At 37.2% G+C, this 20,973-nt stretch overlaps 3 protein-coding genes and 1 pseudogene across 3 annotated transcripts; 1 reads left to right on the top strand and 3 right to left on the bottom strand.

The window, feature by feature from the left end:
- The first annotated feature begins 2,501 nt into the window (after nucleotides 1-2,501).
- LOC121791031 (expansin-like B1) lies at nucleotides 2,502-5,065 on the top strand. Its single transcript, XM_042189091.1, has 3 exons — nucleotides 2,502-2,772; nucleotides 2,857-2,963; nucleotides 4,333-5,065. The coding sequence occupies exons 1-3, from the start codon at nucleotides 2,619-2,621 to the stop codon at nucleotides 4,846-4,848; spliced, it is 777 nt and encodes a 258-aa protein (XP_042045025.1). The 5' UTR covers nucleotides 2,502-2,618; the 3' UTR covers nucleotides 4,849-5,065.
- A 47-nt stretch (nucleotides 5,066-5,112) lies between these two features.
- Nucleotides 5,113-9,213, bottom strand: LOC121791030 (U4/U6 small nuclear ribonucleoprotein PRP4-like protein). The gene is made up of 6 exons (XM_042189090.1): nucleotides 9,074-9,213; nucleotides 6,811-7,736; nucleotides 5,878-6,331; nucleotides 5,587-5,784; nucleotides 5,430-5,511; nucleotides 5,113-5,328 (listed from the first exon to the last, which is right to left on the bottom strand). The coding sequence occupies exons 2-6, from the start codon at nucleotides 7,698-7,700 to the stop codon at nucleotides 5,231-5,233; spliced, it is 1,722 nt and encodes a 573-aa protein (XP_042045024.1). The 5' UTR covers nucleotides 7,701-7,736; nucleotides 9,074-9,213; the 3' UTR covers nucleotides 5,113-5,230.
- A 1,846-nt stretch (nucleotides 9,214-11,059) lies between these two features.
- LOC121791032 lies at nucleotides 11,060-13,798 on the bottom strand (annotated as a pseudogene).
- A 695-nt stretch (nucleotides 13,799-14,493) lies between these two features.
- On the bottom strand, nucleotides 14,494-20,973 carry LOC121791027. The gene is made up of 16 exons (XM_042189089.1): nucleotides 20,423-20,973; nucleotides 20,295-20,309; nucleotides 19,301-19,856; nucleotides 19,039-19,151; nucleotides 18,886-18,949; nucleotides 18,747-18,809; nucleotides 18,146-18,209; nucleotides 17,952-18,045; nucleotides 17,797-17,880; nucleotides 17,607-17,696; nucleotides 17,358-17,474; nucleotides 16,739-17,210; nucleotides 16,560-16,621; nucleotides 14,992-15,101; nucleotides 14,832-14,919; nucleotides 14,494-14,756 (listed from the first exon to the last, which is right to left on the bottom strand). Exons 1-16 carry the CDS (start codon nucleotides 20,870-20,872, stop codon nucleotides 14,517-14,519), a joined length of 2,682 nt encoding a protein of 893 aa, XP_042045023.1. The 5' UTR covers nucleotides 20,873-20,973; the 3' UTR covers nucleotides 14,494-14,516.

Below are 20,973 nucleotides of genomic sequence, written 5' to 3'. Positions count from 1 at the left end.
ATATGTCTCAACTAAAATTTACGAGCATCGCTGCTCAGCAGTTCCTCGCGAATCTTGTTGCACTTCGCAACGTGTTTTTCAGTGCTTGCTGCTTTGCGAGCGCCTTAGTACTAGAATAAGTGTGCTTGCTAAAATTTGTGATACATGATTAATTTTGCAAATTTTATAAACTCCAGTTGGATGGATTAAAAAAATCGAATGTGGATTAGAAAAGAAAGTATAGGTAAGTAGAAAGATTTAAGATGGTAACAAATGGATGGCCAGAAAGGGAGGTGACCAACCGTGAAACACAATACAGCTTCTTCTCCTCCTTCCTTATATGAATAATGGAACTGACGTTTAAGAGCAGAGACACACGTAGACGCGCAAAGAAAGATCGCTTTCCCTGTTTTTGTGTTCTAGCTTTCCTAAACGTGTCTTCCTCTTTCAGCACTTGCCCACTACTGCAGTGCACTGCTCAATTATTAATCTTATTATTACATACCCACATCTACATTCCTATTGTGGAGGAGAAGAAACTAGTAGTATTAAAAATATACTCATGATTGCAAATTATATACTCACTCCGTCTCGCATTCCAAATTCCGATCGACCTTTTAAGAAATATAAAGAAAAGAAATGTGAGACCTATTTTTAATAAAATACGAGTAAAATGACATGAAACCTTAAAAATTGAAAGAGATCACTTTCTACTCCCTATTTTAATGGGAAGGAGGGAGTAGTTTCAAAATAAATAGTACTCCTACCAACTTATTGTTCGGACTAATTTTTACCAAAATTTGCAGTTTCGGACAAATTAAATTTGATTGGGAAATTCTAACTAGTAATTTTGCCATGGAAAGTTTGATTTATGTTCCCTTTGTATAACAAAACAATAAGTCAGTTTGCCGGAATATTAGTTAGTCTCTAGATTGATTGGATTCTCCAAAAATGTTCTCGACAAACGAGACATAGTATCAAAATATTCTTAAAATTGGGTTTTTGAAAGGAGAAGTTTGTGAAAACTGGAGATACAAAATACTAACACCCCCCCCCCCCAAAAAAAATAAAAAATCACCTTACTAATTAAACTATAAAATATAGTACTTCGTATTTAAGAATCCGACAAACTGACTCATCGTTTCATCACATAATATGTCAAGCAACAGAAGGTACAACTTTTCCAAAGGTCCTGGGTTTTTTACAAAAGGGGGACATCTTTCTTTAGATATTTTGTTCTTTATATTTCCTCCGCAAAATAATTATTTTTTCTATAGAAGTACTACTATATAAAAACTGCTGAAAAGTTAATTATATCATGGTGGGTATAGTTGGGGAGTATACTAGTTTAGTATGTTAAGGTTGTTCTATTTATAGCGACTACATAAAATAACCAAAAATCAATATTGCTATTATTTCTTGGTGGATCAAGTTGGCGTAGGTATATGTGAGAGTGAGAGGGTTGTGTTCCACTAGTAATTAGCATCTTTAGGTAAACGGATCCCAAGTTTTGTAGGCTGATTCACTAATCATCTTACTTACATTATGCTTACAATTGGGAAATCTGATTAGGATTGAGATGGACTGCCCACAGTTTTGCACTTTCTCCTATATTCTTCCTAGCAAGTACAATTAAAGAATGATTTGGCAACTTCATCCACTTAACTATTTCCACCATATATATCTACAATAGTTAAAGCCGACTGAGCAATTCAACTCTGATTTGGCAATCCCCTATGACTTCCAAACTTCATCCACTTTAATGATTTTCACCAATCCCATTATAAAAAAGCCATAAGCTACCATTCTTTGTTTAGATTCATAAGCACTCTTTTATGGACTGACCCATATCTTTTATAGGAAAATCACATAAAATAATTAAACTTTGCTGCCACAGGCTGGATATACAAATTAATGATGGAACTAGTATTTCACTAAGTTCATATTAATGGTTTCTGGTACTTTTATCCTCTATTTTATTGGATCCTTGTTTAACAAGTACTCTATCCGTCCGTAAAATGTTGTCCAGTTTTTCTATTTTAGCTCGTCCATGAAAAGTTGTCAACTTAGCTTTTTACTATTTTTGGTAAATGGACCTCACTTTCCACCAACTCTTTACATTCACATTCTATTATAAAACTAATATATAAATATGAGACTCTCATTTCACTAACTTTTTCAACTCATTTTTCTTCATATTTCTTAAAACCTGAGTCAAGTCAAACTTGGGCAATATTTCATGGACATGGGGAGTATTTAGAAGAACAATTGGGGAATAAACTATCCCTACATAGGGACACAAAGTGGCCTAGAAGCATTACTTTTACATCAAATATCAATTCTCCTTAGATATATAATACATATACAAGCATGATTAGTGAATGCACTAAATACCTCATTACAAAAAGGTGTTTATGTTTATGAACTGTTCTCCAATCAAGGGGCCACACTTTGGTTCACTTCCACTACTTGGATAAACAATTGCTGCAAATTGAATTTCCAAGTGTCTTCTCCTCAGTCCTCCCTACCTTGATTTGAGCTATAAATATAGGATCCTCTCCAAGGATTTTATCCACCCACATTAATAATTTATCAAACAAAAAAGAGTTAATTTTGCTTCAAAATTTGATAGGCATTAGATGCATGCAATGGGTTCATCACACCATTACTACTTTATGTTTTCAGCTGTTTTGGTAGTAGCTGCTGCCTCCCTCTGTCTCTGTTTGGCTGATGATCCTTTTATTTGCACTAGAGCAACCTACTACGGAAGCCCTGAATGCTACGGAAATCCGAGTATCTATCTACTGTTCGTCAACTTTTATTATAGAAGTTTAAATATTATTTAAATTATATGCTGAAATGAAAAAAAATTTGAAGGTGGAGCATGTGGATATGGAGAATATGGGAGAACAGTATACAATGGGCAGGTCAGTGGAGTCTCAAGGCTTTACAGGAATGGCACTGGCTGTGGTGCCTGCTATCAGGTATTTCTCTCTCTCAAATAAAAACAATGGCGGATCCAGGAATAAAATGCCGTGGGGTCGAAAGAAATAATAAAATATACTAATATATATACTTATAAAGATACATTATAAATGAAATATCTCTATTTTATATGTACTTCTACGATATTATGAAACTGTCAAAATTAGTTGCGAAAATATCTTCTAGTTGCTGTTGTTTTTGTTCGCCATTAGCATTAGAAGAGTTGATGGAAACTCGAGATTTTTAAAAAAATGAATACTCTATCCGTCCCATAATACGAGTCACATTTGATGTAGACATGAGTATTAAGAAATGTAAAGAATAGTGGGTAGGAAAAGTGAGTGGAACATGAGGCCCGCTTTTTTATATTGATTTTTTATAATAAAATGTGAGTGAAGTGAGTTAGTGGAATGTGAGACCTATTTACCATTTATGACAAAAGTGAAATGTGACTCTTATTGTATGACAGACCGAAATGACAAAATATGACTTTTACTGTGGGACGAATGGAGTATCTATTAATCTAAAATAGAAGGTAACTAAAATCAATAACTAAAAGTAAAAGATAGATATTACTCCATCCGTCCCATAAAAATAAATACATTTTCATTTTGGAATGTCACATAAAATTATCTCCTTTTATAGTATTTCGTAACTTCCTTTTCTAGTAGATGAGCCACATTCTCCACTAACAATACTATAATTACTTTTTCTTTCCATTTATCTCTTATTTTAACAATTGTACATTAATTTCCATTTCATTCTAAATATTCATATTTTTATCGGACGGAAGGAATATCTATTAAAATTAGGTTAAAATTTATCGGTTACTACGATAATAAAATAAATTAATTAATAAAACATGACTACAAGATGTTCAATAAACTATACTCCTATAATATAATGCACCGAATCTTTTTTTGCACAGCCTATGCTCTACGCCTCAAACCCTTAATTTGAATTAAAATTAATTTAGATTACGAGCAATCTTAGTTGTAATTTGTAAAGAAAGTATTAACCATTATAATAGAGATAAATTATTTATGAAGAAAGTATTCCCTGCACGTTTTAATTAAAATAAATGAAAAGGCCCAAACCTAAATCCACGCATAAAAGATTTAGCAGTAGAGGAAATAACAATGAAGGTGTAAAAGCTGCGCGCAGCTTGAAGATGAATCATGGGGCAGAGTTCCGAACGCCGTGGGGTCGGGGGCCGTTGGGAGGAGTATTCCGGCAGTTCACCAGGGATGGCGGTGGGGTCGGCCGACCCCACTCGACCCCACCTCCATCCGCCGCTGAATAAAAATATTTAGTTTATGACAAAGCGTATCTCAGTTGATAAGACGCTTAGCTTACGCTTGCTTCCAGGTTAGATGCAAAATTGCAGCACATTGCACCGACGAAGGAACGGAGGTGGTGGCGACGGATTACGGCGAGGGGCACTACACGGACTTCATATTGAGCACACGCGCCTATGCTAACCTGGCGAAGCCGAACATGGCCGCAGAGCTATTCGCATACGGCGTGGTGGACGTGGAGTACCGGCGGGTCCCGTGCCGTTACTCCTCCAACCTGGTGATCAAAGTTCACGAGCGCAGCAGCTACCCTCACTACTTAGCCGTTGTACCTATCTACCAATCGGGAACCACCGATATCACTGCGCTCCAAATATGGCAGGACGACTGCAAGGAATGGAGGGAAATGCGAAGGGTATATGGAGCAGTCTGGGACACGCAGAGCCCACCGTTGGGAGCCGCGATAAGCTTACGACTCCAGATTGTGGCCACTGCGAATGCAGAGGCCAAGTGGGTGCAGCTTTCGAGTGTGATCGCTGCCGATTGGAAGGCTGGCCTCACATACGACGCTGCCATTCAACTCAACTGATCCTACTGCAACCTCTCTCTATATAATACACAATATATATTGATATTGTAACTACTACTTGGTGTTTACATCTACTCTGCAATCTGTGTGTGTGAATATATATTTATATGTGCGTCGTCTTTGAATAAGAAGGCTATTTCTCTGTGCAAATTAAATAGAAAACACTCAAAAAGATAGGCAGCCTTTAATACCACTTTGTTGAGTTAGCTTTGTGCAATTTTTTATGTTTTCAAAAGCTCAAAATTCAAGTTGATTAAATGGCAGTAGCATACAAGCAAATGCAACATCATATTGCCAGAGATAAGGAAAAGTGTGTACAAAATTTAACACGTGACATTTTAATCCTGACTGACTGCATTCACCACACACCAGAAAGTAGGGGTCAGTCAACTTCCATTTCCTTCCTCTCTCTCTCAGAGTCTTTAGTCGACCATAGCTTAATTGTTCGATCGTGTGAGACGGTTGTAATGTATTGTCCATCTGCCAAGGCATAACCACAACTCAGTAAATGCCTTATATTTAACTGTTTGAGAACCAGATAAAACTAATTACAAACAACAGTCCTCCGGAATAAAACTGACCTGCAACAACATCCAGCGACGTAATCTTTGATTCATGGCCAGATAATGTCTTAACAGGCCGGAAATCTCTCGACGACCAAACCTAACAAGAAAGATCCGAGATAAGGATGGGATAAGTAAAAAGTAATCAAATAATATGAGGCATCTATGAGCGAACCTTAGCAGTCGTATCATATGAAGCTGTAACTAAAAAGTATCCCTCCTGGGGTTCAAATTTGACTTGAGAAAGCAGGTTGGAGTGAGCAGGTATTATATACAAAGATTTTCTCTTCCTCAAATCCCAGATTCTGCAAGTGTTGTCTTCACCGCCAGTAGCCAGATGATACCCATTGGGAGAAAAACTGGCACCAAGAACCTGAAAAGAGAAACATTTAAAAAGTTCTACACACAATTAGGCTAGACACGTAAAGGGAAAAGGAAAGTAATGTCAAAACATAGCAAGTCTTACAGGTTTGACATGGCCTTCCAAAGCAAGAATACTTCGTCCAGATCTCAGGTCCCACACACGAGCAAGAGAATCCAGTCCACAAGAAGCTACTAAGGAGCCATCATGGTGGAAAGATAATCCATAAACACTCCTACTATGACCTTCTTGGAGAAGCAACTCTTCACCGGTCTCTACATCCCATAATCTCCAAGTCTTGTCAAAGCTAGCAGTACCCAAATACTTTCCTGATGGATGGAAGGATATCCTAGCAAGGCGATCTAAATGGCCCTCAAATGTTCTCAGGGCAGTCCCGTCCAGATTCCATAGTCTAGCAGTCCTGTCAGCAGAGGCAGTAGCCAATTGGTAGTTGATTGGAGAGAATGCAACATCAGTAGCTCGTTCGGTATGCCCTTTTAGAGCTGAAACCTTATTTACTTCTGGCATGCTCCAGACCTTTGCAACTCCACTTAGAGAACTATGAAAGATAACGGGGAAGGAACAAATCAGTGATCTTGTCATAAGAGACCAAGTTGGGAGAAGATAAATCACAGCATGCAACCACAAGATGCAAATAGAGTACATAATTCGACAAAGTTAAACTATCAATGCATTTTCAGCTACATAAAACTAAACTGAAAGTCTATAAAAAGGATATTTTCAAGATGGTCAGAAAAGGATAATACACTGCAGGCTGCAGCAACTTCATGGTAAGTGGAGAAGAATAAACAAAAACCATATATGCCGTTTTTTTGTTTAGCTTTACTATTCAGTAAAAAAAGTGTGCATGATATAAAATATAATAAAAAGACATAACACAATAAATGATCACTTTAGCAACTGCTAACAACCAGGAGAACTTGCGTAGCTGTGGGCAAAGTCATGAAGCATGATTTAATAAAGAAAACATGTTAAAGCAACTCAACAGGAATTGGCTGAGTGAAAGTAGAAATTTACCAGGTGGCAAGCATCTGCCCGTCATGTGAAATTGAGCATCCTGAAAGAGGTCGAACATCACCCATCTCACTGCTTTTTAGTTCTAGATTTGCCGCCTGCTTCAAAGACCAATCTACCTCAGCATCCAAATCTTCATCAGGGTCATCCCTTTTTATCCTTGCACGATGGAGGCGCAGTGCTGACTTCACAATAGAATACTTTGTAATCTCTCGCCGAGCTTCTAATAGTGATTGAGTACCTTCAGTGAAAAAGGGATACTGAATATCTTCTTCAGGTCCAGAAGGTGCCGCAGTGCTTCCAGCTTCTTCGTCCTCATGAGCTTTCATCAGCTTTTCCAACTGGCCTTCAGAATCGAGTTTTGCCATAAGTGCCCGTAGACGATCACGCCTCTCCATCTCCCTCTCTCCAAAGAGAGTTATAGGTTCACCAAGTCGACGAAGCCGAGCTCGGACAGCATTATCATTAGTGGGCACTGCCAAGGCAGCAGTGCGACGCTTCATCAGAAGTTCCTGTACTGCTTTCTCCTGTCTCTCCCTGGCCAGTTTGCTTTCTTCTGAGATCTCGTATTCCTGACCAGCAGCAGTCTGATTCACACCTGACCCTTCCTCATCAGAATCCGAATCACTAGTTCTTGACTCTCCCTTTGGTACAGGAGGCCTATGAACTGGAGGGCGGATAGGTATTGGAGCCAATGGTCTTGGAACCGAGTGAGGTACAGTAGGTATTGGGGCAATAGGAGGTATAACAGTGGTTGGAGCAGTGGGTGCAATTACAGGCTGAACCGCTTGAAGTGACATTGCATGAATAGCAGAATCCATGGGTTCGTCCCCAGCAGGGGAGGTGGAATCTGCAGCTGAGGTAGGGACAGTATTCTCCTCATCTATGTCCATGATTGATTAATGAGAAAACCTACTTGTATTCCTACACTGAAACGTAAACAGGTGTCATGAACAAAAAAATAACAATAAATCAGAATCAGCAATTAACAGTGTTTTAAAAACCGGACCGGCAAACAAACCAGCAAAGCTATCAGTTCACGGTTCAACCGGAGTGTATAATAAGCATACGTATTATCATACATATGTTGTGACTGTTAATGACATGAAATGCCAATATGTCTAAAGTTACAAATAAGTTGAAATAAACTTTTCGATGGGTCATTAACAAAATTCTTGTATTGTAAGGGCACCCGCAATGGGGCGTCCGATGGCACGCCCTATGGCGTCCATCGTCCTCGGGCGCGGACGAGGCCATCGTCCGCGCCATCGGGCGACCCATTGCGGGATCGGCGGACGATGGTCGCGGACGATGGCACGCGTTTTTTATGGCTATTTAAACCTCGTTTCTCATTCACTTGTTCGCACGAACATCTCACCTCTCTCATTTCGCTCAACTCTCACATTTCTACCTCTCTCAAATACCAAAATGAACAACGACGATGACGCCATTAGTATTGCGTATTTTTTTAATTCGTATTGTAATGTATTAATTTCTATAAATGAAATGAAGTTTTTTCCCAGTTTTGTGTGTTATTTAAATTTTCTATAAATGAAATGAAATGAAATGAAAATTCATAGGGCGCGTCTTAGGGCGCTGGCGCGCCTTAGGGCGCCCCATTGCAGGTGGGGGGTAGGAGGATAAAACTGATGACGTGGCGCTCCTTAGGGCGCTTCATTGCTAATGGCCTAATCAAAAGTTAATACTAATAAACTTTTCGATTTCCTTTAATTATGTAAACTATCTGTGAGATTGAAGGCGAGAGATTGATATGTGATAATAGTGCATTTGTATTAACCAAGCCTTGCATTCAAGCTGCTGTTGCTCCTCTTCTACAACACATTACTACTTCAATGTTTGACAAAGACGAAATGCATTACTACTATTTGTTAAAATTACAAGTTATTAATGAACAAAAAATTGCCAAGAGTGCCAAAAAACTGAGCTGCAGCACCATTCTCTCCCATCTCTTTATACCAAGTTATTAAACAGAAATTGCACTTAAAAAGCTCCATAAATAACTTATAGAACTAACTGTCTAAATTCTAAAATAATAACTTGAACAATATATTTAGCCTTACTGAAAAAAATTGAACAAAAACGAAAGCGGGGAGGCGATGTGCGGTGCGATGACTGACCAAAAAAAACAGTAAAACACATAAAATGGAGGCTGACAGTGGCGGATCCAGCGTCGAATTTTCCTAAGGGTTAGACCGTTAAAAGGCATAACCGCCCCCTCCGCAAAAAAATTGAGGAAGAAGAAAACCTGTGATGAAGCGAGTGGCGGTTGAGAACCTTCCAAGATGAGAAGGTGATTTGAATAGACGACGCCGGCGGAAATGGAGATTGGGGTTCGTTCAGTGAATTGGGGAAGGAAGCTTGGGAAGAAGACGACCATATTGGGCTTATTTGGGGAAAGATAAGGTTTAATAAATAGATCTTTTGTTGGGTTTTATTGAAATCTATAAAAGGGCCCAAATGTTTCTTATATATATTAAGTTAATATAGAATATGGAATGCACATTTTTCTAATTAGACAATTGCATATACTATATTTTAGAAAATTATACTCAATTATACTATAGATTTTATTTAAAAATGAATAGTAATACCTCAAATTATACCTTCAATCCAATTGTACTACCCATATTACTTACTCATATCTTTTATAAATATCTTTACTATATATTTTTTATTCATTTTTTATATATAATTTGGCCTTTGATATTCATAGTATAATTTTGTGACATCAAGAAAAATTTATTCTTCAATTATTTATAATAAAAGAATTTTAAATATTTTTAAGATATGGGTATTTGTTGAAATTAATTTCGTGGAGTGATACTTGAATATTAATATACTCCCTCCATCCAATAAATATGAAATATTTGAATTTTGGGATTTTATGTAGTATTTTTTTTGAGTTAATGAATAAAGAGTAGAGTAATATAGATGAAAATGTAGAAAGAGGTTGTTTGCATTTTAGAAAAGGTTTTTATTTTTAATGTGAAGGGAAAGTATTATTTTATTATTAAAATATTATATTTAATTTTTATATATTACTAATAAATTCCGCCCCCTCCGTTTCGAAGCACTGGATCCGCCACAGGAGGCTGACCAACCTTCAAATGCGCGGCGGCGATGTGTGGTGCTGGAGGCGAGCCGGGGAGAGGAGGCGCGCGGCGATTGGGGCCGCCGGAGGTGGAGAAATTGAAATTGAGAGAGTGAAGATTGGAGGCGCCACTGCGATTAAACAATTCCAAAACCCTAACTACAAATAAAGAGTAGTTTGAATTGGATTTACAGTACTTAATCCTGAAATACATTCTCAAATAAATGCAGCCTCAACCTTATTTTTTTCATAGTTCATTTCTAAGACTTCTCTATAATTATCTTCTCTATTCAAGTCATTTTCACTAAAATAGGAGTACAAAATAATTCTACTAGATTATGAGTATCTTTGTAGCACATTCATAAATTTGGATGAAATAAAGAATAAGTAATTCTCAATTCTCTCCATTCACAATTTAAAATTCACTCTAACTTTGGATTTAAAATATAAATTAAAACACTACTTTCATAAACTAACACGCATATTCCTTGTGTACATGTGTTGATCAAGAAGTACTCTTTATGTACATGTGTTGATAAAAAGGTAGAGGGTTAATGTTCAGATCAAAGGTCACGAATTTGAATCTAATCTATTGTACTGTTATCTTTACCATTTATATGTATTTGTCAATAAATAAAAATAGCATACTCCTTTGCCGGCTGCTGCAAGTTTCAATGGGAGCAGATATTATGAGGATTGATATATTTCAATCTGCCCTCTTGTTGTCATATTAGTACAATTTAAAATCATATAATACAATTTTGACTATTTAAATTTCAGAATTCTCACATTACTCCTTTGCCACTTTTGACTTTCCACCTTTCCTTTCCATGCTTCATAATTCTTAAGTTAATTAATCAGATTTGGATACATAATTATCGGAACTTCTTCATCGACTTCTTCCTGCGCTAAGCTACGAGAATGGCTTAGCTTAGTATTGTTTGAACCAGAAAGTAACCATTACCAATTTAGCATACAATGCACTGAAAAAGATAGGCAGCCACATCATACGCTATCCATGTCGATGAAGTCGTCTTATTTCAATATTTCACAAGTAATTTTGTAATATAAAACTCGAGCATATAGTTAAAGAAAATGTCAACCATAAACTAAACAAGATGTGAACCTCAGAGCAACTGATTTGGACCAACGTTTGCTTACTAGATTCGAATGAAGAGAATATACAAGTATTGAAAAAGATGAGGTGGCAACATGCTTCATAACCTAACATTACCAAACGAAAAAAATTAAAGCAAACACCATGTTTTATAGACAGTAGTATTATTTTTCAAGACACAACCCAGTTCAGCTTCTCTCCTATAACTTCAAGCTAGGATAACTCAGTTTCTCCTCTTCTTCTTTTCTTCCTTCTCAGATGCATTCTTCAACTGCAACAAATCATCCAAGTTTCACAATAAGCAAGATTAAATCAAACTAATATCATAAATAACACTTACCATAATGATAAGAACTCTCATAAACACAGCAACAAAATCAGTGAACAAGGTGAGAGAATGATTCACGTAGTCCAGGTCTCCCATGTGTGCTTTCTCAATTATCTCCTGGGTATCAACCACGATGTACCCCACAAACACCAACAGTCCAAAATACAACTGCAACACAAAAGGAGCGTAAAGGGAATCATGACTCACAATGGATCACAAGCATGAACTTCAGTAGTCGACTCCAAATACACAACACAATTCAATACCTCAAATTTGAATAGAGCCATGGAACCACCGAAAATTGAGGATGCAAAGTGCAACCAAAGTAGGATTGAGAGACCAGAAGAAAGCAGACCACCAAGGTACAAGTACTCTCTGCGCCTAGCAAGCATCGCAGCTCCGGAAAAAACAACCAAAGGCCAGAGAACAACCAACGAAAGCACTAACCAAGATGCTGCAAATGAAAATTTTGATTACATTATGGAAAACCATGTACCAACTCAAAGGAAAGGCAGCTCTGCCTTGTCAACATTAAGCAATTTAAAACTGTAAAAGTATACTTTCCCGAGTTTTTTAGAATTCATCTTTGTAATTTATTCGTAACCTTAATAACTATACCTATACTCTATATTGTTTCAAAATCACTCCGCTTTTTCCTAAATTTTGGTGCAATACTTTAGAAAAATTAACTTATTTATTTTAAATTAAGTCATGCTTCTATGGTACCAAAAGAACTTAATACACATACTCAGTGAGGGACTCGAATTTTACAAAAGGAACTTCATCTTAATTAAATGAATGCATTGGGACCCCTATTAAAAATTTGAAAGCATAGGGAGCATATACGCATCATCCATTTGATTAAAACTATATGCAAAGACAAGTGAACTCACAACAAACCATTGTATTAGAAGAAAGGTTAGGGTGAAATGTCAAACATAAAATGTGGCATATCTGGAGCAGACTGAGGAGAAGAAGAAGACTTGATCCAGTCAGACATGATGAAGTTGCAGGTGTCAACATTCACATTTCAATAGCCATAACAATCCATAATACAGTTACACAAACACAGTACAGTTCTGCAGTACTGATGCAGTAACGGAGCATGTTGTAAAGCATAAACAAGGACAGAAGTAAGCAGTGACTGAAAATAGCATAAAATGTGTGGTATCCAATAACATAACAGGCATAACTATATCTCCAAACTAAAATGCACACTTAGAAAATACATACCTTGGGTCAAATTTAATAGCCAGTTCTACCAAAGGACCAATTGAGGCTCCTTCAAGGAGCGCTGCTGCCATGAGAAGTGAGACTTTCTTTTGCTGTCATCAACGAAAGCAAGGATCAGAACCAAAAACCTAAACGAAAAAATTTTGAGCAATAAACAACTGAATAAAGAACTCCATGAAAAAAAGAAGTGATTGTAAAAGGAAGACCTCATGGTGAAAAGGGGTAGATAGCAGCCAAAAGATGCAGCCCATGCATCCAAGAGAAGTGAGAATACCACCCACGTTCCAAAGAACGTGGAGATAAACTCCAACTGCTGATGCCAGCAATGCGCAACATAGAGAGAGATACACCTGAAATCAAGCAAATCCGTAAGCCAAAACCCCTTCTCTTTTCAACATACAAATAAATATAGGTGTTCAACAAACTTTAAAGCTAGCTAAGGTAACATGTCAACAGATACTTATTTCCCAATGAGTAGTAATTTTCCCATCAGCACAAACTGCAAAAGAACTCGCATGATAAAGGAAACCTCGAAAACACCATATTTTCTTGGCAACAAAAAACTACTAATCAGCGGAGGAAATGAAATTCTTGCATCTACTTCATCCACATATGAAATAGCACAACCGTAAACAGTCAAATAAGGTATAAGAATGCAATCAACAATGACGAAATTCGACGTTATCTTCAACCATTGAATCTATGAGAAAGGAGAAAAGGAATTAACTGCAACTAACCTAGGTCGATAAACAAAAGCGATTCTAAACAATCCTAATCACCGTCAAAATCATGAGCCTAATTTCCGGAAAAGGGATAAGGAATTTGAAATACACTCAATTAGGTCTTTGCCTAATCAAAGCATGTACATATACCGAAACACTATGATCATAAAAAGCTCACAGCATAACAGATTAAAAATGAACCAATTGTAAAACAAAGAATCGGTTAGAAAAGCAATACCTGTTTAAGATGCGTTTGAACAAGGGGGGAAATCTGGCGGAAATTCTTGAGCGAGTTGTAATTCCATCGATGACGTGAGGAAAATTGGGAATCGAAGAAAGAAGAAAATGAATCCATTGATTTAGCTTTATCTTTGTCCTGACAGAGTAGTGGCTTTCTGATTTGATGAGAGGAATTGTAAGTTTACGTGTATATATACATCGCGGGAAGGTAACCTCCTGGAAGATGCAGTTTCGTAGGTCGCAAGTCTTTTTCTTCATTTCATTTTAATTTTGGAAGTCTTTCTTTATAGTACTATTTTTTAAATCAAGAAGAAAAAATGATGGAACCAATTCTATTCTTTATATGAAGTTTTTAAATTTGTAGGGGGGCTAATGATGCTGAATTATCATAAATAAAAGTGAGAATTAGATTTTAAAAAATTCAAGGGAGAAATAAAAGTAATGTGATTAGTGTATTTAGTATTTCCCACAGAAAATTTATGAAACAGTTAATAATACTATGTGATTATTTTCCACAGAAAGTTTATGTAACATTTAATTAATTATGAAGAAGAGTTATTTCACTTGGCCCCATAGCCATTCCAAATTCACCCTAGAACTTTCTAGTTGTATTTAAACTTTCTAGTTGTATTTATTAAATGCTCACGCCTTCTAGATTGCGCTCGAACCAATTGTTATGCCACGCACAATTACCAATCAAAACCAGCTACATCATTCAGTCAACGGTTACAGACGCATTCATAAATTTGGTCAAAATAATGAATAATTCTGAGTGTATATACAAATTCCAATGGAATAAACATTTAAGGAACTGCCTTTGTTACAAGGGACAAAAACAAAGAAAAAAGAAAAATACTCCTTTTAGGAATAAATGTCAAGTAATAACCTACTTTGTATTGTAACTAGATTATAATTTATCTGTTAAAGTTGCATTAATACCTATTGATCCACCACAGCTTAGGCCTGTGCTTGCCTTCGCTGCCTCAGCTTTCTGATTGCCTGATGGCATGGAGCAAAGAAGTCATGTGCAAGAGCTTCATCTGCGGTGATCCTCTGTCGTGGATTCACCATTAAACACTTATCTACGAGATCAAATAGTGAACTTGGTATGGCATCAAAGAAATCCTGTCGTCGTACATTTTGTGCACACCAATCCTGAAGACTCGTCGGTGCTGTGTATTTTACATCGAGCAGGTCCTGTTACAGAAAGAGTCATATAAGTCTTGAGCAGGTCCTGTTACAGAGTGTTACAAGTCATTTGTATATTTGTACCGTTGGAAATAATGATTCATGGTTGTGCAGCTTTGCGACTTCCCAGAGAGCTTCGCTGCCCCTTAACTTTGCTATCTCTTTTATGTTCCTGTTCATGCAACTGTTAGAATGATAGTCAAATGAAATTAAGATTAGGTTGCTAGTGTCCCGTAGTTCTTACTGCTCGGCATCGCCAGTGAAAGGTGTTCTGCCAATCAACAGGTACAGTAAGGTCACTCCAGCAGACCAAATATCAGACTTAGGGCCTTGATGTAGAGATCTGAATAATACCTAGAAAGCATGATAGTCATTTAGCTTTCAGTGGTGTTATCTTGCTCTAAAGACAAACTTCTCTGATTTATGATCACTAAATGCACCTGCATATATTTTCTTGTTGCAAAATCAAGAAATACTCTGGACCTCATGTGATTGAAGAGAAATCATTGGCTTATTAGCCACCATGATATTTTAAAGTCGCTTCTTAATATGTGAATTCACAGATTTGGCCATGTAGTGATGCAATAAAATCATAAAACAACCATGTTTTAAAAGCACCTTTTATCTTCATATGATAAGAGTTCAAAGGGAAATATGTGCAAAGATAAAAGATCTGCGACTTTAGTTAGTTCCTGTTGAAGGTTTATTCACGTATTCTAGAGCTTAACAGCATAACAATTCAGCTGAACTAACCCAATTCAACTCTCCGGCAAGAAAGAGTAACATCAGTTCATATGAGACTGTGCTTTAAACTTAAATGAGCTACTACCATACTAATTGATTTAAATTCTTGTAAAAAGATAGCTCCTGAATTAAAGGAAATGAAAGAAATGGATCTGATTCTGGGTTGATTAAGAAGTTGGCAACAGCAGTGGGCATAAGAGAGAGGATGGAGAAAACTGAAGAAATATGAGATTGTAACTGTTGGCTGTAAGCCTGTTATTAAAGGAATGCATGACTCAGTGAAGGCTTTGTCTGAACTTCAAAATATAAGAATGAAAACTTACTAATACAGCATAAGCTTTAAATTACAGAATTTTAAGTTTAAAGACCTCAACTGAACTTAAATCAGCTAAAGAACTTCTTAACTCAGACCTGCTTTTACTTTTCCACTTAACTATTTCTTACTAGCATCCAACTCTCTAAACACTGGTCTTAGCTTATTAAAGAAGTAGGGGTAGCTTAAACTAACCCTAAGAATTGTAAGAAGTGAGTCCACATTCAGCTCTTAAAACATGAAGAATTAAAGGCTAAAGAGGAAAGGAAGATGCAGTTAAAAACTAGCCGTTAGAGTTAGTTTAGTTTGTTAGGAAATGAGCTGTCATTGCTCTAGTCTTGATTCTTGGCTCCAATTCTGTTAGGAGCGGTTACCAGATTCTATGAGCTGCATATATAGCTCATTTGCTTGTATCTAGAGTTAGTAATCAATCAATAAAGAGAATTCCTTTTCTCCAAGAAACTACTCTCTCTTCATCAAGATTAGTGTGTGTTCTCTGTGTGTGCTTGGTGTGTGTTCTGTGTGAGTTACAGAGAGAATACCAAAGAGTGTGTGAGCCTTGAGTGCTGAGTTAACAGTTTGGTATGTTTTAAAAGATAGAACCTTTAAACATTTCCCCAGACAAAGACAGTGGATGCATAAGCAAAATAAAGACACAGGGAAGTGTTTTGAAGTAACAAAAGTAAGCTTCATTTTACCACCCAATTGGGAAAGTAAAGAGAGAAATAATAGAGAAAAAAATTCAAGCAACTTACTTCTGGAGCCTTAAAGCCTTTAGTTCCAGCACAAGGACCCTCTCTGGTCGGCTTCCCATCTCCTATAAATAATAGTATTGAATAACTATCAATTGAGGCCATCAGTTCAAAAGCTCTGATATTTCAACTAATGAAGCCAACCAACAATACATGTATTAGTAAATAAAGGGGCAGAGAACCTTTGGTTTTAAGTAATCCAGCCCCACAAATGGCATTTCCATTAGCATGCAGTGGCATTGGAGTGACATACAAAAGTTTTCTACCTACATCCCCGGCAGGTGCAGCAACTCTTTTTCTCTTTGATTTGGGAGCATCGACAGATCCATGATTTCCACCCTGCACGGCTTCCCGAGCAAGGCTTAACAGCTGCTTCCTATTAGTAAAATGGCATGGTAATGGTTCTCTCAACCTTTCTGCAGACACAGTTCTAGTGCTTGTTGCATCCTTGGCAGAAGTTATCCCAGAACCATCAGCACCCTGACTTTTAATGAGATTCCTGCTGCTAGCTTCAGTGATAACCTTTGCTTTGTCAACCTTCCTTTTCAGGTTCCCGGGAGGTAAAAGGGATCTACAGACTTTTCCAACATTTTTGTTACTGTGTTCATGCATGTCGTATCTATCACAGGAGACAAAGAATTTGTCAGCCCAAAACTGGCAGGATCATCCAAATTTTGACCAAATTTGGAATTATCTGAACAAGATAGGAAAAATGCAGTTTGGTCTTATATGAGGTATGGAAAATTCAAATGTCTTTCAATTAAAAACTAGATTAATGAATTTGAACCTTCAGCAAATTACTGAAAAAATATTATCTTTCATCAGGTCCTCTACACTTGACATGTTAATAAAAGTATAAACCAAGTTGATTGCATAAGAATAAAACGCACCGACTGTCCCATACTTTGTGCGCATATCCTGTTGATCATATAATAAAAAATTATTAAAGGTGATAAATCAGGTTAAGTGCTTCAAATTGGTTGAACACATGACACAGAAGTTGGATAGAGAGAGAAGAGGACAATAAAACTTCAGGAGGCAATGACTCACCAATGCAAGATTGAAATCAATCAGGTAACCCTTGTTGTCCTTGCAGGAGTAAAGAAAATTTCCAGGTTTAACATCTCTGTGAACAATTCCCTGTAAGCACAAGAACGGCCAAAATTTATTTTCATTTTTGTCCTTCCAAGAAGAATCCAATTGCACATAATGATACATGCATCTTCACATATTCGCTGACCTGCCTATGTAGACCAGCAAGGGCTTTGAACAGACAATAACCATACCACTGTAGGTCGGCAACATTCATTTCTCTTTTTAAGATCTGCAGGTTGAGATAATGTTACAAGAGAACAAGGTCTATTACAGAAGAAGGATTAAAGCGGTGACGAATACCTCAGGTCTATCATGCCGAACATGTTGTAAAACAAGACAATCAGCACTCGTACTCTTAAATGAACCTTCATACTTTATCACAAAGTTTTTCCCCCTGTCATTAAGTATAATACACAAATCACTGCCACTGCCAAAATAAATTTCAGAAGACCCTGGATATGCTAAGAATTAAATATATTACAAATAATGTGTACCCCAATCTCTCTAGCATTTTTATCTCGTTATTCACATAATGTTTATTGGCGTTGACATGAGGGCCTGGAAAACCATAGTAAACAAAAGTTAGTAGCCAAACATGTATCCAGCTGTGAAAGTTGAAATATTCATTGTTCAAGACCACTCATTTAAAGCAAAGCTGCTTTAATACATATTTCAACACCACAAGAGCAATACACTAATAATAACTTCTTACCATCTTAGTATTTTTCTACTTCATCTTACTATACTAGAGTAGAGGCGCATAAAAGATTATGCCTTACAAATGGGGCTCATATTAATCACTGAATTCATATCAACAAGAAAGGCAAAGCTTTGCTGGGAAAGAATCACTAACAAGTGTTTAAGCTTTTGCACTATCTAGCAGTCAAGCAAAATTTTACCATTATCTAGAATATTTAGTTTTGCATGACTGCACTTGAAAAAATTCTTTAATAGCCAAATAAGAGCAGTAAGTAGGCTCAGCAACATTAGAAACTACACACAATAAGACGCAAGATGTACGATTTTAACAGAAAAAGTAAATGACTAGATATAGAAAATAATAGAGAAGGCTACAACGAGATGGTAAGTTCCTACATTTGATGGCAACTATTACTCCATCGGCTTTCCTTCTTGCCCGGTAAACTGTACCATAACCTCCTGCGAAAAATAAGAGAAAGATTTCGATCTATAACACATGAAAAATGTGGGTGGGTGGGTAATAGTCAAATGATACCTGAACCCTCCTCTTGTTCCACAATAAATGACTCAAATTCCGGAAAAGATACTTGCTCAGAATCCTGCAAAGCATGCATATATCTTAATTCTTCTGAAGCATACATATAAGGGAGCAAATATACATCCACACTGGTCAGACCATAAGGCTTACATTGGATATGGAGGAAGGCTTTTCCCTATTCTCAACTGATGCATCCCTCTTTTCTTTAGCATTTAGAATCTGGTCAAAGTCTATCTTTTTCGTTTGCTGTGTAGAAACTGTGTTTTATCTCTTTTACATTGCTCTTGGCCTTTATCAGTAAGGCGCTTGTGATTCTCTGTAGTGGGGGAGATAGGTTTTTTCCTATCAGGATTGAGGGCAGAGGAATGCTTGATGGAATGATTCGGAGTGTCTCTCTGGCTTTGTAGATGACCTGCCGTTCCTGGTCTGCTGGAAATGTGATCCTTATTATTGGATTTAGGCACTGCCTTTTCAGGGTTATGGGTTTTATCTAATGGCTGATGCTCCATATGCCCTATGCAACTACCAGAATCATGTACAAATACTTCCTTTTTTTTCTCAGCACCACTTTCAGTCAACGAATCACAACCTTGATTAACAGCATCGGCTCTTCTTTGTGTTACTGTCATCTGCTCATCTATTTCTAACTTAGATGATGCAGGATCTACTATACCAATTCCACTCCCTTCTTCAAAATTACTACTCAATGAATGTGGTAGCTTGTTTGGAGAAGGGACAGAATTTAATAATTCTTCTGTCATTATTTGGTGTCTATGTGGAACACTATATAGATCTAGAAAATAAGGCTTAGAACTCGTTCTATGTAAACAGCTAAGCCTCAGCATGTTCGGAATTTCAGCTGCTTTAAATTCAAAGTCTCTATGTGCTACAGGTATAAACATGTCTCTTTTAAGTTTCCAGCAGTCAGAAGCTGAGAGTGATGGGAGGCTTGATAATGTCTCAGTACCCTGAGAAGTGATGCAGTAAAATGTCATTGAATATCAATGAAAGGTTCCAGCAGGCAAATACCAATGATAGATCAAGCCAATTATGAGATGCAATCTGTAGTGCTGAATTTCAAGTGAAGCACATAAAATTTGAGAGGACGATGAAAAAGAAGCTTCAAATGGAACTTTTAAGTAATGGGCAACCCATAAAAGGGCAATCCATAAAACAGCCTTGAGCAATAAATTATTTACAAACCCCAAAGTTCCCTCAAAAAACAAATAATTCCATTGCTATCCTCAAATATGATTGACTACTGAAAGTATGAATCATTTGATTCATTCTATCTATAACCTATTACCACGTTGCACATGTAACCTTTACCCAACTTAAGCATTACCAAAAGTGCCAGACCAAATAAACAAATTCCTATTAATTCAGAATTATCGGGTCGAACTTACTTGAGTGATGACATCCTGAAATTTATGGGTAATTGTAATTGCCATCTGGTTTGAGCTCTTTTATCTGTCATATATAGTAGATCACACGCCCTTTTAGATGAAGACAAATTGAAAAACAAAATAAAAACAATGCAGCTCATTTCAACCACAAAGAACGCTGAAAGAGAGAGATAATGTTTACCATCTAAATCCAGGTAAAACCTCTTCTTTTTCATGGTCACAAATTCCTCATTCTCCCCTACGATCCTCTTCCTTTTTCTACAATACGTCCTCATTAGGGCATTTGACTTAACATTTGCCAACAAACGCGGAACAACTTGTGGCAAATCCAAGTACCTCGAAATCAAATCTGAATTGGACAAGAAATCGACGAGAGCGGCAACTCCGATTTGCGAGAAAGTGACTAGGTCATCATCCGCTAGAGTGATAGGAGAGTTAGGAATTGAGCAGAGGAAGCGTATGAAATCTGGAGTAGAACGGAAAGCCAGCTCTGATGGATGGGTGGGGCGGCCCCGGGCGAGCAAAAGGCCGAGAGACTGCCACGCGGCGGCGTCAGTGCTGAGCGGGTGAGCCTCCATCAGTTGTCAAATCGGGGAAGGTTCAGAATCAGACAATAAATACACACACACATACACATGAAATGAAAGGTAGAGAGCAAAAATGGTTTCGAGGGAATCGG

The sequence above is a fragment of the Salvia splendens genome, unplaced genomic scaffold, assembly GCF_004379255.2.
Source record: "Salvia splendens isolate huo1 unplaced genomic scaffold, SspV2 ctg705, whole genome shotgun sequence".
NCBI lineage: Eukaryota > Viridiplantae > Streptophyta > Magnoliopsida > Lamiales > Lamiaceae > Salvia > Salvia splendens.
Note: the sequence above shows the minus strand (reverse complement) of the source record. Positions and strands in the feature narration are given on the sequence as shown.

What these genes read in the sequence shown, in the direction of transcription:
- LOC121791031 (XM_042189091.1), top strand. Translation starts at nt 2,619, where the DNA reads ATGCATGCAATGGGTTCATCACACCATTACTACTTTATGTTTTCAGCT. An exon ending in TGAATGCTACGGAAATCCGA is followed by an intron (nt 2,773 to 2,856) that starts GTATCTATCTAC and finishes AAAAATTTGAAG; the next exon opens with GTGGAGCATGTGGATATGGA. An exon ending in GCTGTGGTGCCTGCTATCAG is followed by an intron (nt 2,964 to 4,332) that starts GTATTTCTCTCT and finishes GCTTGCTTCCAG; the next exon opens with GTTAGATGCAAAATTGCAGC.
- LOC121791030 (XM_042189090.1), bottom strand. Translation starts at nt 7,700, where the DNA reads ATGGACATAGATGAGGAGAATACTGTCCCTACCTCAGCTGCAGATTCC. An exon ending in TGGAAGGCCATGTCAAACCT is followed by an intron (nt 5,785 to 5,877) that starts GTAAGACTTGCT and finishes TTCTCTTTTCAG; the next exon opens with GTTCTTGGTGCCAGTTTTTC. An exon ending in GTCGCTGGATGTTGTTGCAG is followed by an intron (nt 5,329 to 5,429) that starts GTCAGTTTTATT and finishes ATGCCTTGGCAG; the next exon opens with ATGGACAATACATTACAACC.
- LOC121791027 (XM_042189089.1), bottom strand. Translation starts at nt 20,872, where the DNA reads ATGGAGGCTCACCCGCTCAGCACTGACGCCGCCGCGTGGCAGTCTCTC. An exon ending in AGTAATAGTTGCCATCAAAT is followed by an intron (nt 18,210 to 18,746) that starts GTAGGAACTTAC and finishes ATGGTTTTCCAG; the next exon opens with GCCCTCATGTCAACGCCAAT. An exon ending in TTCACTGGCGATGCCGAGCA is followed by an intron (nt 14,920 to 14,991) that starts GTAAGAACTACG and finishes TTGCATGAACAG; the next exon opens with GAACATAAAAGAGATAGCAA.